The sequence below is a fragment of the Podarcis muralis genome, chromosome 16 (assembly GCF_964188315.1).
Source record: "Podarcis muralis chromosome 16, rPodMur119.hap1.1, whole genome shotgun sequence".
Taxonomy (NCBI): domain Eukaryota; kingdom Metazoa; phylum Chordata; class Lepidosauria; order Squamata; family Lacertidae; genus Podarcis; species Podarcis muralis.
In genome coordinates, this window is record NC_135670.1 from 38,070,812 (window position 1) to 38,086,622 (window position 15,811).

The 15,811-nt window shown below is 45.4% G+C and overlaps 1 protein-coding gene across 1 annotated transcript; it reads left to right on the forward strand.

Moving 5' to 3' along the window:
• On the forward strand, positions 1 to 15,651 carry EIF2B1 (eukaryotic translation initiation factor 2B subunit alpha). Its single transcript, XM_077920260.1, has 9 exons — positions 1 to 142; positions 1,544 to 1,645; positions 2,540 to 2,676; positions 4,299 to 4,415; positions 5,408 to 5,524; positions 10,227 to 10,291; positions 11,380 to 11,455; positions 13,315 to 13,440; positions 15,489 to 15,651. The coding sequence occupies exons 1-9, from the start codon at positions 130 to 132 to the stop codon at positions 15,642 to 15,644; spliced, it is 909 nt and encodes a 302-aa protein (XP_077776386.1). The 5' UTR covers positions 1 to 129; the 3' UTR covers positions 15,645 to 15,651.
• The last annotated feature ends 160 nt before the right edge of the window (positions 15,652 to 15,811 follow it).

Genomic DNA, 15,811 nt, shown 5'->3' on the forward strand with positions numbered 1-15,811 from the left:
TCCCGGAAGTAACTGCAGCATGGAAAGGTTTCCGGCGAGGCCAAGCGGCGCGGCGCCGAAGGTTCCGGCCAAGGGGCAGCGTGGATCGGGAGAGCAGCTGGGAAGGCTTGGGTGACATTTTCTCCTACCATGAACGAAGCAGGTAAGGCAGTGAGTGTTGCGCGCTGCAGCTGGTCAATTGTTATTATTAATAATAATAATATTAATATTGTTATTGTTATCATTGTTGTTTCGGTTTTCTAGAGTATGTCCCCAACTCTGTCATCAAAACAGCAACAAAAGGAGGAGGTTTCCATCAGTGGCCAAATAAATTTCTATTTTATATATGTGTGTGTTAGATGGAAACAGAATAATATTAAATGGTTTACTGTCAGAAATAAACGCATGTTGGTGTTAGCCACAACAACCGCGTGTGAGACTGGCCACTGTTGGCACTGTAATTACCTTGTTCGTGCTTTTATGCATTTCTTTTCCTTCTGACTCCGCTGTTATCATCATCATCAACCTTTTATTCGACCGTCAGTCAGAAAAAAGTACATTTGTCAATACACAGTTAAAACATCCAGGAAGATTTTAGAACTTAGCCAACACTAAAATGGGCTAAACAGATAGCCCCATATCAATACAGTCAATTATAGTCTTGCGACGCTTAAAAGCTAAAAAAAGAAATTTGGCCACCAAGGAAGGTATAGCTCTAGTGACATTATTCAGCAAGTGTAAAACCTGGTTTTCTCCGGGTAGGAAGCTAAATTGACATAGGAGTGGGTCTATAAAATTTTGTCTAAGCTCTGCATAAGAAGGGCAAGTCAAGAGAATGTGTTCGGTGGACTCAACCACACCCATGGCACAATGACAGGTTCTCTGGGCATATGGTACTCCCCTGTACCTTCCCCACAATATCGCAGAGTCAAGGAGATTTAATCTAGCCGCTGTAAGAAGTCTGCGGTATTCCACATAGTGGATTTCTGCAAGGTAGGGGGCTGGTATGGTCCGATAAATCTGGTCCCCTAGGAACATCGACTCCGCTGTTATCAGTTCCACAAACACACACCTGCATCTCGGGACAGCATCTGTTGAAGAGTATATAGACCACAAGAGTTCGCAAAAGCTGTAATAAATGTGTTAACCTTTATGGTGTCACAAGGCTCCCACCTCATAAATGTTATGATTCTGTAGTAAATGCAGCTTCCGGATCAAGCCCGAGGGAAGCCCCATACTGTCTTTGAACCAGATCAGAATGCTGGTCTTGCTCTCTGATCCTTTTGACTGGAGATTCTGGGGATTGAATCTGGAAGCTTTTTCGTAAGATGCAGGGGTTCTGCTGCATAGCTACCTTCTTGTAAAATGTTGTGTCGATTATGATAATTATTGGATCTCTTAATAAAAGCAACTGTGACTGTTTGTGGAGATTCCAAAGCTGACCATTTAAACTACCATTGCAATGAATTTGTAATAACTGAAAGCACAGCTAGTTTGTGAAGTGTAAAAGCAGAACCTCAATGACTCCCCCCTTTTTCCATCCTGCCCCATATCTTCTTTTCAGAGCTGGTTGAAGCTTTTAAAACCAAGATTACGCAGGAGCCAGATGTTGCCTCTGCTGTGGCAGCCATCAATGTCTTGTTGGAGTTCTTGAAGAGGGACAAAGGCACGTAAGGCAATCCGATTGGGTGGGCTGAGCTGTGGAGCTACCAGTTTGCACCTGGTTTTCTGGGAACTTTTGATTTATAGTAAAACTTGCTGCCACCTTGCTGAGTTCAAGGTGCTGGTCTTGGTGTATAAAGCCTTATACAGCTTGTGACCAGGATACCGGAATACCCCTTATATACCCAGTCAGCCATTGTGTTCTGCTGGTGAGAGCCTCTTGCAGATGCTATCTCATCAGAAGGCTTGTTCTGCACAATGTAGGAATCAGGTCTTTTATTATTGTGGTCCCTTCCCTTTGAAATTCCCTCCCTTGAATATTAGACAGGTGGCCTGCTTTCAGACAGGAATAATCAAATTACTTTAATAGTGGCTGAATTTTTGAGTGCTATCCATGTAGAAAGACTGGGCCATTATAAAGAGATTTAGTGGTCTTAATTGATCGGTGATGTGGTAGTGTTGTATTGTATTATTTCTGCAAATTGATTTCCTCTGGAGTTAAAAATCTGACTGGAACAAACCTTGTTATGCTGAGCTCGTATTTTGCACAATTTGTATATGGTGTCTGATAATGTGTGGTTTGCTATGCCTAATAAAAGATATTTGATATAGGATATTAGATAGGTGCTGTCTCTGTTCAGTACCTACTGAAGACGTCCTCTTCCAACAAGTTTTTTCATTGGAGTTCTTGTTCCAGTGTGCATCTGTATTGGAATTGTTTTTAATATGCTTTAAATATGTCTTTCATTCTTTATCACTTGTTATTTCCTGCCCTGGGAGGAAGGGCAGGATATAAACTTAATAAATAAGTAGATCCTGTAAGCAATAAGTCTGCGCACCCCTGGACAATGCTGTCATCGGGCCTTTAGTAGCTTACTCTCTCCCTCTTTCTGTCAAGGTGAGACAATTCAAGGGTTGAGAGCAAACCTCAAACATGCAATAGAAATTCTCTCTGGTGTTGACTCTTCAGTTGCTGTCTCTTCTGGGGGAGAGCTCTTCTTAAGATTCATCAGCCTCACGTCTTTGGAGAATCCAGTAAGTTTCACTTAGATTTTCATAAAGGGTGGCAAGTGTTTGACAGTAGTTTTCTTTACACCGTTGCTGGTTTTTAGATGAAGGCAATACAGAGCAGGACCACAAGAGCTGCAATGAAACACGTTTACCTTGAGTTCTCAGGGACTGCCTCCCCCCATATGAACTGACCCAGACCCTGCAATCATCATCTGAGGCCCTTATTTCTGTGCCACCTCCACGAGAGGTCCAGAGGGCAGCAACACAAGAACAGGCCTTTTCTGTGGTGACTCCACGTTTGTGGAATGCACTCCCTAGGGAGGCTCGCTTGGCACCTTGGTTACATATCTTTAGGAGCCAGGTGAAAACTTTCCTCTTTCCCAGGCCTTTGGCTAATTGATCAATGTTTGGCCTTATAAACTGTGGCGGGTATTGTTTTTGTTTGTTCCTGTGTTACGTATTTTTGTGTTTTTACATTGTAAACTGCCCTGTGATCCTTGGATGAAAGGCAGTATAGAAATTAAATAAATACATAGTTACTTCCTTACTATAATCTGGAACCAGTTTTAAATAGCAGGGACCAGTGCTGGAACAAATTATGTGCTGGTAACAGTGAAAGAGGACTCTGCAGCATTTGCAAAGTTTGTATATCACTCTGTGCACCTCAGAAGACTCAGAGGATGTCTTTAGCACTTTTTCTGTCTCTCTCTTTAAAAAAAAAAAAAAAAAGCTAAGCCAGTCTTGTAAATAAGGCTATAGAAGTTACTAGCCTGCACCAAACAAAAAAGCAGCAGAGAGCTGACAGGAAGAGAATAAATAAATCAAGTTAATAATAAATTTCTGTGCTGGTTGTAGAGGGATGATGGGCTCCTTCCTTCTTCTGCTAGCTGGCTCAGTAGCTTAAAGGTAAAGGTACCCCTGCCCGTACGGGCCAGTCGTGTCCGACTCTAGGGTTGTGCGCTCATCTCGCTTAAGAGGCCGGGGGCCAACGCTGTCCGAAGACACTTCCGGGTCACGTGGCCAGCGTGACGAAGCTGCTCTGGCGAGCCAGCACCAGCGCAGCACACGGAAACGCCGTTTACCTTCCCGCTATAAAGTGGTACCTATTTATCTACTTGCACTTAGGGGTGCTTTCAAACTGCTAGGTGGGCAGGAGCTGGGACCGAATGACGGGAGCTCACCCCGCCGCGAGGATTCGAACCGCTGACCATGCGATCAGCAAGCCCTAGGCGCTGAGGTTTTACCCACAGCGCCACCAGCGTCCCAGTCGGCTCAGTAGCTTGCATGCATGCAATTCCTTATCACCCATGGCTACCAAGCAGTTGCTTGTAAACAAAGTTGTGCTAAGCATGATACCCAGGGCATACTCTAGTTTATTTCACTAGTTATTTTTTCTTTCTTTTTCCAACTGATATAACTATAGAAACAGTACAAATTACATAATGCATATCTAGACATGTTAAACATTTCACTTTGAAATTATACAGAATAAGAAGCTATATTGTTGTGCTATCATACATATAACAGTAAAGTGCTAATATGGATTATTTTTTACTGTTATGTATCTCTCAAAAATTAATCAAAGGACTCCACTGGATTATGACAGGAAGATACTCTAATTCTGTTTCTTGTGCTGCTTTTTCCAGGACTATTCCAAATGCAAAGATATCATGATTCAGCGAGGGAAGCTTTTCCTCGCTCGAACCTCCAATTCAAGGAGCAAAATTGCCGAACTTTGCCACACGTTTGTCAAAGATGGTGGGGTAAGAGAGCTTGGGTCATATTGGGGCAAAGAAGTAGAGTGAAATGTCTTGTGCGTATCCCACAGATGCTCCATGTGTGTGCAGAAACTGATGCTGGGCAGAAAACATTGTATCCTATGAATCTCTGAGCTAAGCCAGGCATGGAATCATAGCATGGAAAAGACCTTGGAGGTCCTCCAGCCTTGCCTCCCACTCAGGGAAGCATCTGCAATGCAGGATGCAACTTTGCTATATACCGTATTTTTCGCTCTATAAGACGCACCAGACCATAAGTTTTTGGAGGAGGAAAACAAGAAAGAAAATATTCTGAATCCCAGAAGCCAGAACAGCAAGAGGGATCGCTGCGCAGTGAAAGCAGCAATCCCTCTCGCTGTTCTGGTTTCTGGGATAGCTGCGCAGCCTGCATTCGCTCCTTAAGACGCACACACGTTTCCCCTTACTTTTTAGGAGGGAAAAAGTGAGTCTTATAGAGCAAAAAATACGGTAACTAGCCAGACTAACTAACCATCCAGCCTCTGCTTTGAAACCTCCAACGAAGGAGAGAGTCCACCACCTCCTGAGGTTGTCTGTTCCGCCGTCAAACAGCTCTTAATGTCAGAAAGTTCTTGCATTGCAGGGGGTTGGACTAGATGATCTTTGGGGTCCCTTCCCACTCTACGATAATATGATTCTGTGACAGTGACTATTCACAGGGTTGGCGCCAGAGGCTGGGCATTTGCCAGGGCCCCAAGGCCAGAAGAGGGTCCACTGCCCTAGCATAAGCTGTTTTGTCACAGAGCCCATTCCCAAGTTTTGCATCCATGGCTGATGGCCGTCTGTCCTGGATGCTTTAGTTGAGATTCCTGCGTTGCAGGGGTTTGGACTAGAAGGGACTAGAAGGTTGGAAGGGACCCTCAGGGTCCCTTCCAACCTCATGGATGTTAATATAGCCTGGACAGTGGATTTCCATGGCACGCAATAAACTGAAGAATCCTGTGCCTCCTTCTCCGCAGAGAATCTTAACTCACGCTTACTCCAAAGTGGTCCTGCGAGTGTTAGAAGCCGCCGTGGAAGCAAAGAAACGTTTCAGTGTCTACATCACTGAATCACAGCCTGATCAAGCAGGGCAAGTAGATGGGACTTCTCTTTTCTTTATGTTAGGCGTACGAGGCTCTGTGCAAACAGAGGAAGCCGTTTGCTATCTGTCTTTATCTGAAAAGGTTTACCCCCCTGCGAATTTAGGGGGCAGTCTTCTGCACACTGAGCTTGGAAGTAAGTCCCATTGAACAGGGTGGGACATATTTCTGAACAAGCACACAGCAGATCAGTCTGCAAATTCAGCAGCTGGTAAATCACTTTGATTTAAGAGCGGCCCAAGAATCAATAGGTTTTGGTGAATGGATTTGCCAACCTTTTTTAGGTTGGGCTTTTGCCACATGCCCCATGTTTTAGATCCCCCTTTCCTCCCAGGAAATCAGAATAGTATACAAGGTTTTATTTCCTCCACTCCCCAGAATTTTCTGCCCACATCCGCCATGGGAGGTAAGGTAGGCTGAGAGATGGTGATTGGGTCATAGACCTCACAGTGAGCCACATGGTAAGTGGAGATCTGAACCTGGGCCTCTGTGATTACAGTCCAACACTCTACCGTAGTCTTCCCCAACATGGTGCCCTCCAGGTGTTGGACTAAATTCCAATCTTTCCTAGCAATTGGAGGCTGATGGAAGTTGGAGTCCTACAACATCTAGGAGAACCACCTTGGGAAAGCCTGCTCTAACCACTACACAGCACTGCCTCTCTTCCACTTACTGTTCTGCATGAACCAGAGGATTGGGGGGTGGGGAAGAGCAACCTTGCTTCGTGCCAGGCTACAGTGAAGGGAAGAACTAGTGGGAAAGCAGCCAGAGGGCTTGAGGGAGGAGTCTGTTTCACTTTGTGGAAAGGTTTCTCTGCAAATCTCAAAAGACTTTTGGAAGGAGATGTCACCATTGGTGACCAGGGGAATAAATCTGTGGAGCTCCATAGTTTTCTTAATCTCCAGCGGCACAATGTGAAGCATGTCACTTAGAAATAAATCCCCCTGAGTTCATTGGGACCTGCTCTCTGTTAAATTTGTTTAGACCTGATTTCTTGAAACAACATCCTCAGTGCAAAAGGAGGGGTAGGAGTTGCTGATGATGAGAAGAAAAAACAATTCTATACCAGGAGCTAATTTGATTTTTTATATATATATATATATATATATGCTTTCGTAGATTTTCACGGGTACAGGAATGCAGGTTTTGGTGTCCTCGGGTGTCTTCCCGTGTAAAAGTTGGGGTGTCTAGGCGACGTTTCGACGAGGTCTCACTCGTCATCTTCAGGCTGGTGCTTTCGGCTTCTTGTTACTGGAACAGAGCAGGATCTCAGTGTTTGAGTTCCTATAAATACTGTTGAGGAGGTGTGGCCTCTAATGTTCTTGGGCAGAGAGGAAGTTCCCAGGCTAGTGTGCCTTTTCTTCTTTTGTTTCTTAATTACTTGAGGGATATCTTGAGTGATTTCTTGAGTTGTATCCTGAGTACCACTTAGGTGGGTCATTAGGTGTGGATTAGTTGCTAAAGCCTTTGTGTCTTGACCTCTTGAACTTTGTGAAGAGTTTTTCTGGGAAGATGGTTGTACTGCATTTTGTTGTGCTCTGGCTTGGCTTCGTGTATAGGGGCGAGCTGTGGTTTTGTGGTCTGTGCCAGCCAGATCTGTGTAGGGATTGCAGGGGGGTGCAGCATCCGGAGGTGCCACCATGGTTTGGCTACTGGATGGTATCTGTAATTCATCTGTGGAGAGGGTCTGGGTTTGGGTCTGGTGTGGTTGATTGGGGATGGCGTTCTGTGTGCCTCTGGCTCTGGTGTCAGTTTTTGTGGGGAGGGCTAATTTCCAGATGTCTGGCAAGCGGGATGTGTCGTCACGCTTGTTCATGTTGTGAGGGTGTTTCTCTATCTCGATGGCTTCCATGATTATTCTCTTGTGGTGATGTTCCATGTTAACGAGCAATTTGGAATCTGCAAAATTAATTTCGTGTCCTGTTTCTTTCATGTGTTGGAAAAGAGAGGAAGTTTTTTCTTCTTTTTTGACGGCATTCTTGTGTTCTGCGATACGTGCATTTATTCGTCTGTTAGTTTGTCCAATGTACGTGGCTGGGCAGACTTTGCAGGGTATTTCATAGACCCCTTGGTTTTCCAACTGGATTTTATCCTTGGGGTTTCTGAGGATATTGGCTATTTTTTGGTTGGTGCAAAAGGCTGTTTTGATATTGTGTTTATGGAGGATTTTGCTAATTTTATCTGTAGTGCCCTTGATATAAGGAAGGAGGGCCATGCCATTGTTTTCTTCTGTGTCTTGGTTTTTGGGGGGTGTTTCTTTTTGGATTAGCTTCGTAACCCTGTTTTGCTGGTATCCATTGGCAATTAACACATTTGAGAGATTCTGTAACTCAGTTGTCAAGTGGTTTTGGTCAGCCAGGCGTTTGGTTCTGGAGATGAGAGTCTTGGCTACGGAGTTTATTTGTGCAGGGTGGTGGTGTGATTGTGCATGTAAGTAGCGGTTGGTGTGTGTTTTTTTCCGGTAGATAGTGTGTCCTAGGGAGCCATCAGGTTTTTTGTAGATTAGGACGTCAAGGAAGGGAAGTTGGTTGTTGGCTTCTATTTCCATAGTGAATTGTATTTTGGGGTGTAGGCTGTTGAGATGTGTGAGGAAGCTATCCAGTTTTTCCTTCCCGTGTGGCCAAATTACAAAGGTGTCGTCAACATATCTGAGCCAAAGTTTGGGTTTGTGTTCTGACTTGTCTAAGGCATTGGTTTCAAAGTGTTCCATGTACAGGTTTGCGATGACCGGTGAGAGGGGTGATCCCATAGGTGCTCCTTCTATCTGTTTGTATCTTTGTCCATTGTGGATGAAGTACGTGTTGGTTAGGCAGTGCTTGGTCAGGTCCAAGATGTATTCGGGGGGATTGTATTTGTTTTGAATGGCTATCAAGGCTTCATTAATGGGCACTTGTGTGAAGAGAGATACAACATCGAAGCTCACAAGTAGGTCATTGGGATGTAGGTTTTGCTTCTTTATTGTTTCTATGAACTGGAAGGAGTTTGGAACGTGTGAAGAGATGGATTCTGCATAGGGCTGAAGTTGCTTGGCGAGAAATTTAGCGAGATTTTGTAGAGGTGAGCCTATGGAGCTGACTATTGGTCTGAGTGGTGTTCCTTCTTTGTGTATCTTGGGGAGGCCGTAGAGTTTGGGGCATCTGGATGATTTTTCTCTGGGGATGATTCTTAGCTGGATTTCTTCACTGATAGGAGAGGCTTTTATTTTGGATTTGGTGGTTTTTTCCAGATAGGTGGTGGGATCTGTTTTTATAGGTTGGTAGGTAGGGTCTTGGAGTAGATTTGATAGTTTTGCTTGGTAGTCCGATGTGTTCATCACAACAGTGGCATTACCTTTGTCTGCTGGGAGAATGGTTATGTTGTTGTCTTTCCTCAGGTCGGTGAGTGCTTTCTGTTCTTCTTTGTGTAAATTGCTTCTGGGTGGTTTGCTGGAGCAGAGGATGTTGGTGACTTCAAGTCTGATTTTATTGGCTTCATCTGGGTTGATTTTGGTTAGGCTAGCTTCGACTCCGCATATGATGTTTTCCGTGGGGATGCGTCTCGGGGCGACTGCAAAGTTGAAACCTTTGGAGAGTACTTTGGTTTCAGTTGAGGTGAGGATCCTGTCTGATATGTTATGTACTGTTTGCTTCATGGGTTGTTGTGGAGGGTGGCTGGGTTTCTGGCGTTTTTCTAGTTTGTGGAGTTTGTTGGTGTGTGTGTCTGTCTTACGTGAGGTCTCCGTTTCAGCTCTCCAGACGGCTAGTTGTTTGCATTTGTCCCAGAGTGCAGGGTGGATTTTGTTACAGAGTTTGAGGTGAAGAGTGAGCAGATCTTTGTTGGTTTGGTTTAGTAGGTATCTTTTCCTGTGTAGTTCGTTTCTGATTAGGGATAGTTCAGTTCGTTTCAGGATCCTTTCGGTAGCTGGGGTTTTAGAGTGGAATTTAAGTTGGAAGCATGTGGGAATTAAGTTGTTGTCTCGGCAGTTGCGTAGGAACAAGAGATCACATAAGATGGTGGCTCTTCGGATTTCTAGTTTCTCGTAGGTTCTTGTCAGCTGGAAGGTTTCCTCCCCGTAGAGGTGAGATATTTGCTTTCGTAGATTTTCACGGGTACAGGAATGCAGGTTTTGGTGTCCTCGGGTGTCTTCCCGTGTAAAAGTTGGGGTGTCTAGGCGACGTTTCGACGAGGTCTCACTCGTCATCTTCAGGCTGGTGCTTTCGGCTTCTTGTTACTGGAACAGAGCAGGATCTCAGTGTTTGAGTTCCTATAAATACTGTTGAGGAGGTGTGGCCTCTAATGTTCTTGGGCAGAGAGGAAGTTCCCAGGCTAGTGTGCCTTTTCTTCTTTTGTTTCTTAATTACTTGAGGGATATCTTGAGTGATTTCTTGAGTTGTATCCTGAGTACCACTTAGGTGGGTCATTAGGTGTGGATTAGTTGCTAAAGCCTTTGTGTCTTGACCTCTTGAACTTTGTGAAGAGTTTTTCTGGGAAGATGGTTGTACTGCATTTTGTTGTGCTCTGGCTTGGCTTCGTGTATAGGGGCGAGCTGTGGCCTAGACACCCCAACTTTTACACGGGAAGACACCCGAGGACACCAAAACCTGCATATATATATATATATATATATATATATATATATATTCTGTTAATTTTTAGAACACTGTTTTGAACAAAAAAACTATTAATTTTAAAAAACTGTTAACAATTACACAGGCAGAAGATGGCAAAGGCACTCAGTAAACTTGGCATTCCTGTGACCATCATCCTGGATGCTGCCGTTGGGTAAGTCTGTGTGGCTGGTGCTGCAGCTGGGCTTTGGAAAGGCAGCTGGACATAGTGACCTGCTGTGAGGGCTGCATTGGAAGAGGACCGGCTGCATCCTGGTGTTTAAAGGGCTGGTTCTTGCACTGGTAAGCCAAGGTTGTTGGCCATAGCGCAGTGCGAGAGCGTTTGCCTTGGGTGCAGAAGGTCCAAGGTTCAGTCCCCAGAGATTCCAGGTGGGGGTTGGAGAGCTGCTGCCAGCCTGTGTAGACAGTACTGGGCTAGATGGACCACTGGTGGGACTCGCTATAAGGCAGCTTCCTGTGTCCCCCTCCTTTCTCTTTGGCTGTTTCATGGCTAGTCTTGTGTTTCTCTCCCAAGTGTAAAACAAGTGGCAAGGGGAAGGTAATAATAATAATAATAATAATAATAATAATAATAATAATAATAATAATAATTTTTATTTATATCCCGCCCTCCCCAGCCGAAGCCGGGCTCAGGGCGGCTAACAACAAAATAGTACAACATACCAAAATCATTCATTACAAAATTAACTCAAATCAAACCAATGGCAGCCACTGGGCCAGAGCTCCACGAAGATTGCCGAAGGAGGGGGTCAGGCTGCGCCCTGGCCAAAGGCCTGGTGGAACATCTCTGTCTTGCAGGCCCTGCGGAAAGATGTCAAGTCCCACAGGGCCCTAGTCTCTTGTGGCAGAGCGTTCCACCAGATCGGGGCCACAGCCGAAAAAGCCCTGGCTCTAGTTGAGGCCAGCCTAACTCCTCTGTGGCCTGGGACCTTCAAGATGTTTTTATTTGAAGACCATAAGTTCCTCTGTGGGACATACCAGGAGAGGCGGTCCCGTAGGTACAAGCGTCCTAGGCTATATAGGGCTTTAAAGGTTAAAACCAGCACCTTAAACCTGATCCTGTACTCCACCGGGAGCCAGTGCAGCTGGTATAGCACCGGGTGAATGTGATCTCGCAGCGAGGACCCCGTAAGGTATAGCTGAAAGCGTAACAGGAGTGGGCTCTGTGCATCACACTGGCCCCACCCCAAATAACTCCTTGGATGGAACAGGAATTGAGTTGTTTTTATTCCTTCTGAACAGCTACATCATGGAGAAAGTGGACCTGGTGATAGTTGGCGCTGAAGGAGTGGTAGAAAATGGAGGAATTATTAACAAGGTAAAGTGTGCGTCTGCCCAGGTTTTTTGTGGCTCCCTAAATAGTTGTTTTTCCAGAGCTGTCCTGCTGGATCTGAACCAAAGTCCCGTCTTCTCCAGCGTCCTGCTTTCTTCCATTGGTTAGCCAGATTATTTAAGGAAGAAGCTCGGGAGCAGCAGAAGAAAGTGCTTGTCGTTCCCTAGTTTTTTTCCCTCCAACACACACGAAAAAAGACTTTAAAAATCCTAGTCAGCTTTCCTTTGTAAAAACTTGCTTGATTCCATTCCCTCTCTTTCTTCCCAACTGTCCCAAATAAATGTTAGAATTCTGCAGCCTGTATATATTGTTCAAAATAAACAAGCAGCATTGCCTATTTACTTATATGGGGCATAATTGTATATAATTTATTCTAATTTTGCTAGTCAAGGGGAGCAGCATAAAACTACATAGAGTGGAAGTGTTGACCAGTGGAAAACTTGTTTAGCTGCTCCTCTGTCATCTGAGCAGAAACTGTGTATGTTCCTTATGAGTGGAAACTGCGTTCTTTACAACCATAAGGGCCAGAAAATAAAATAGAATAGAAAGCTAGAATGTGGACCCACACGCCCATGTACATATGAATGTTCTGGCTTCTGTGGAATCCTATCATACATGCATAGTATAAGGCTTGCTTATATGTGAGTGTAATGGGGATTAGGGTTGCTTGTGCGTAAATTCCAAACTGCTCCGAGCTGGTAGTCTAGCTCAGTGTTTCCCAACCGGTGTTCCGCGGCACACGAGTGTGCCGCGGAACGTTGCCTTGTGTTCCGTGGGAGGGAGGCGGGGGGCGGGGCGGCGGCGGGCGCGCGCGGGGCGGCGGGCGGGCTCCCTCCCGCATCCCATCGCCGCTCGCTTCGGCCGGCCTACTGGAGCGAGCGGCGATGGGATGTGGGGGGGGGCTCGCTCGCCGCCCCGCGTGTGCGCGCCGCCGCGCCCCGCCTCTTGCCGCCCGAGTCCCCGCCTCCCTCCCACGGCACACCAGCCTACCTCCGTGTGCCTTTGCCCAAAAAAGGTTGGGAAACACTGGTCTAGCTGGACCTTTCCCCGGTTTTGACAGCCATAAAACGCGGCTGTCTCAATCACTGGCAGAATCCGTCAGTGGGCGTTTCCTAAACTTCCTCCAACATAAGAATTCCTTAACAGACAACCTCCTCCTCGCCTCTCTGCGCAGAAGCCTTCTGCGCAGAGTGGGCGTGCCAAGCGGTGGTCCTGCACTCACCTCACTGGAAGAGTCTCGGAGCCTCCCCTCCAAAGTACTCTCAGCCTCTCCTTTCTTCCTGGTGTCACCTTGGCTTCCTTCCCCAGCGGAAGCTCTCTCTCTCTCCTTGCTGGTTCCCTCTCCGGCATCATGAGGGAGCCTAACCTCTCCACTCAGCTCCGATGTCAGTTCCCTGACAGTGAGCATACCCTTTTTCTCAAAGGTTTTGAGACCTGAATCAAGGGAGTTGCTTATTTTTCTTGCAGGTATAATACAGGATACAGTTAAGCGCTTTGAAGTTCCACTGATTTTCAGTGAGAGAGGGAAACATGTACTTTATAGCACAAACCTAGGCATGTCAACTCAGGAGGAAATCCCTTTACTTCACAGTAGCTTAGTAGGTATAAAATTGTAGCTTACTTACATGGGAACCTGATTAAACTCAATGGGGTTTTCTTCTGAGTAGACATGTATATAGGACTGCACTCTAAATGTCTCCAACAAGACTTCACTGTGCTCGGCTTTGACAGAATCTTACGTTTGGGGTTTCTTTTGTTCTTTTGTATCATAAAGCAAGGGCTGTTTGGTTCCTCATCATAACCTGAGAACATTTCTCTCTCCCCCCCCCCCATGGCCTTTTCAGATTGGCACAAATCAAATGGCTGTGTGCGCCAAAGCTCAGAACAAGCCCTTCTACGTGGTGGCAGAGAGCTTCAAGTTTGTGAGACTCTTCCCTCTGAACCAACAGGATGTCCCAGATAAATTTAAGGTAAAGGAAAACTAACTTTGCTTCCTGGTTATCTGCATTCAAAACTCTGTAGCCTGCAATGGGGTGGAAACCTCTGAGGAATTTAATGTCCGATCTTGGTACAGTGGTGCCTCACAAGACGAAATTAATCCGTTCCGCGAGTCTCTTCGTCTTGTGGTTTTTTCGTCTTGCGAAGCAACCCTATTAGCGGCTTAGCGGCTATTAATGCCTTTAAGAAAAAGGAAACAAACTCGCAAGAACTCGCAAGCAAGCCCATAGGGAAATTCGTCTTGCGGAACGACTCAAAAAACGGAAAACCCTTTCGTCTAGCGAGTTTTTCGTCTTGTGAGGCATTCGTCTTGTGGGGCACCACTGTAGTAAACCAGTATAAGGGGCAGCCATCCAGGGATTTGGGGCACTGAGGTGCATTTGTCGCCTTCACTATCAACTTCCAGAATGAATTTGAAAACATTAATGTTTACTCAGGCACTTAGGGACTGAAGAATCCTGTTCCTGGCAACCCTGAAGGTGTCAGATGTTGTTTTTAATTGTCTCTGCTTTTAGATGTTTTTAATCGTAATAGTTTTTCTAATGTTTTAGATGCTTTGTTTTTGAATTGTGGGTGGGTGTGCCACCCTGGACTAATTCAGGAGGAAGGGCAGGATGTGCATTCAATGGAGAAATAAATGGTGGGTGGGTGACACCCAATTCTTGTTTCTCCATGGCATCTGAATTGGGTGAAGCTGTGCAAGACTTGCCTATTTGTGGCAGTTTTTTTGAGGAGCCACTGATTTTTGCCACTATTAATAATTTTAATTCAGTGATTGGTGTTACATGTTTCTAATAGATTTACCTGTTTCATATCTCTTTATCTGTTTGCTTTTTTGTAAACTGCCCTGTAACTTGTGGAAAGGGCAATATATAAGTTATCAACTAAGCAAAACCCCACCTCTTATTATAACCAATACTGTAGCTCGAGCTGTGGAGAGTTCTTTCAGCTATTTATTTCAAGCACTTTCCCCCACATTCTTCCGCCAAAATAGGCTCCCAGAGTAGCATACAAATGCTTACCAGTCCCTGCCCTCATGCTTACAATCTAAAAGAATGACATAAAAGGAAAAGGGTTTGTGGGAAGCAGAAGGAAATCAAGCTCAGGCGTTAGATCTTAGTGACCACAAGTTCCTCAGGTCGCAATTCAGCAAGAGACAGAGCTGGATCCAAGCACAGGGGAAGGGGCTGCTTCATCCTCTTCCACTCATGGTGTTGACAGCAGTGAGCTAGATGGGTCTGACTTGGTGTAAGGTAGCTTCCCATTGTCCGCCTGCGTTCAGACTATGCAGCCTGGGCATATGTGTGTTGAATGTTACACATGTACAGAATACTGTAACAGGACCCAAACCAATGGAGTCAAATGGGAAGGACCACGCTGTTAGACAGTGGAACAGGCTGCCTCAGTCTGAATCAGACTAATAATAATAATAATAATAATAATAATAATAATAATAAATTTATACCTCGCCCTCCCCAGCCAAGGCCGGGCTCAGGGCAGCTACCAAGCAATAATAAAAACAAGCTGAAGGAATACAACTTAAAAACAAGATTAAAATACAACATTGAAATATTGAAATATTAAAATGCAGCCTCATCACAGGAGGAGAAAGGAAAAAGAAAGAGGGGGTGGGGAATCAAATCAAATACTAATCCTTCTGTCTTAGTATTGTCTGCAAAACTGTGATCCCGAGTTGCAGGCAGGCAACACTCTCAGCCAGGAAATGAACCTGGGACCTTCTGCACGCGAAGCCAACGCTCTGCCCCCAAGCTGCCTCCCTTCCCTGCAAGGTGTGGCACTCTTGTTCATTAGAGCTTCTGAAGCAGGCGCTGGGTGCCTGCCTATTAGGGACGCTGTAGTAGCCAGCTTTTCTGAGTGGGCAGGTGATTAGACCAGATTACCTTTAGGTGCCTCTCAGCTCTGTGATCCTGTGCTCTAAGTCATGCTGCCAAACCTGGGTGGAAAAAGTGTCCTTTCACAGAAAATGATAACTCACCACTTTTTCTTATTTCTTCCCCAGTACAAAGCTGACACGCTGAATCAGCGGAAAGCACTTACAGAGGAGCATCCCTGGATCGATTATACCTCCCCATCTTTGATCACTCTGCTCTTTACAGACCTTGGGGTCCTGACCCCCTCTGCTGTTAGCGATGAACTGATTAAACTCTACTTGTAAAACTGTCCACATCTGGCGTGCCTAAGGGTGATTATGTTTCTCTACCAGCCTGTTCAAAAGGTAAACCCTGTAAGTAAGAAGATTGCTGGTGATGAATCATTGGGTGGCTCAAGTTGAAGAACCAAGTCTCTTAAATGGGTTGCATGCAGAGCCCACAATGCAGCTTG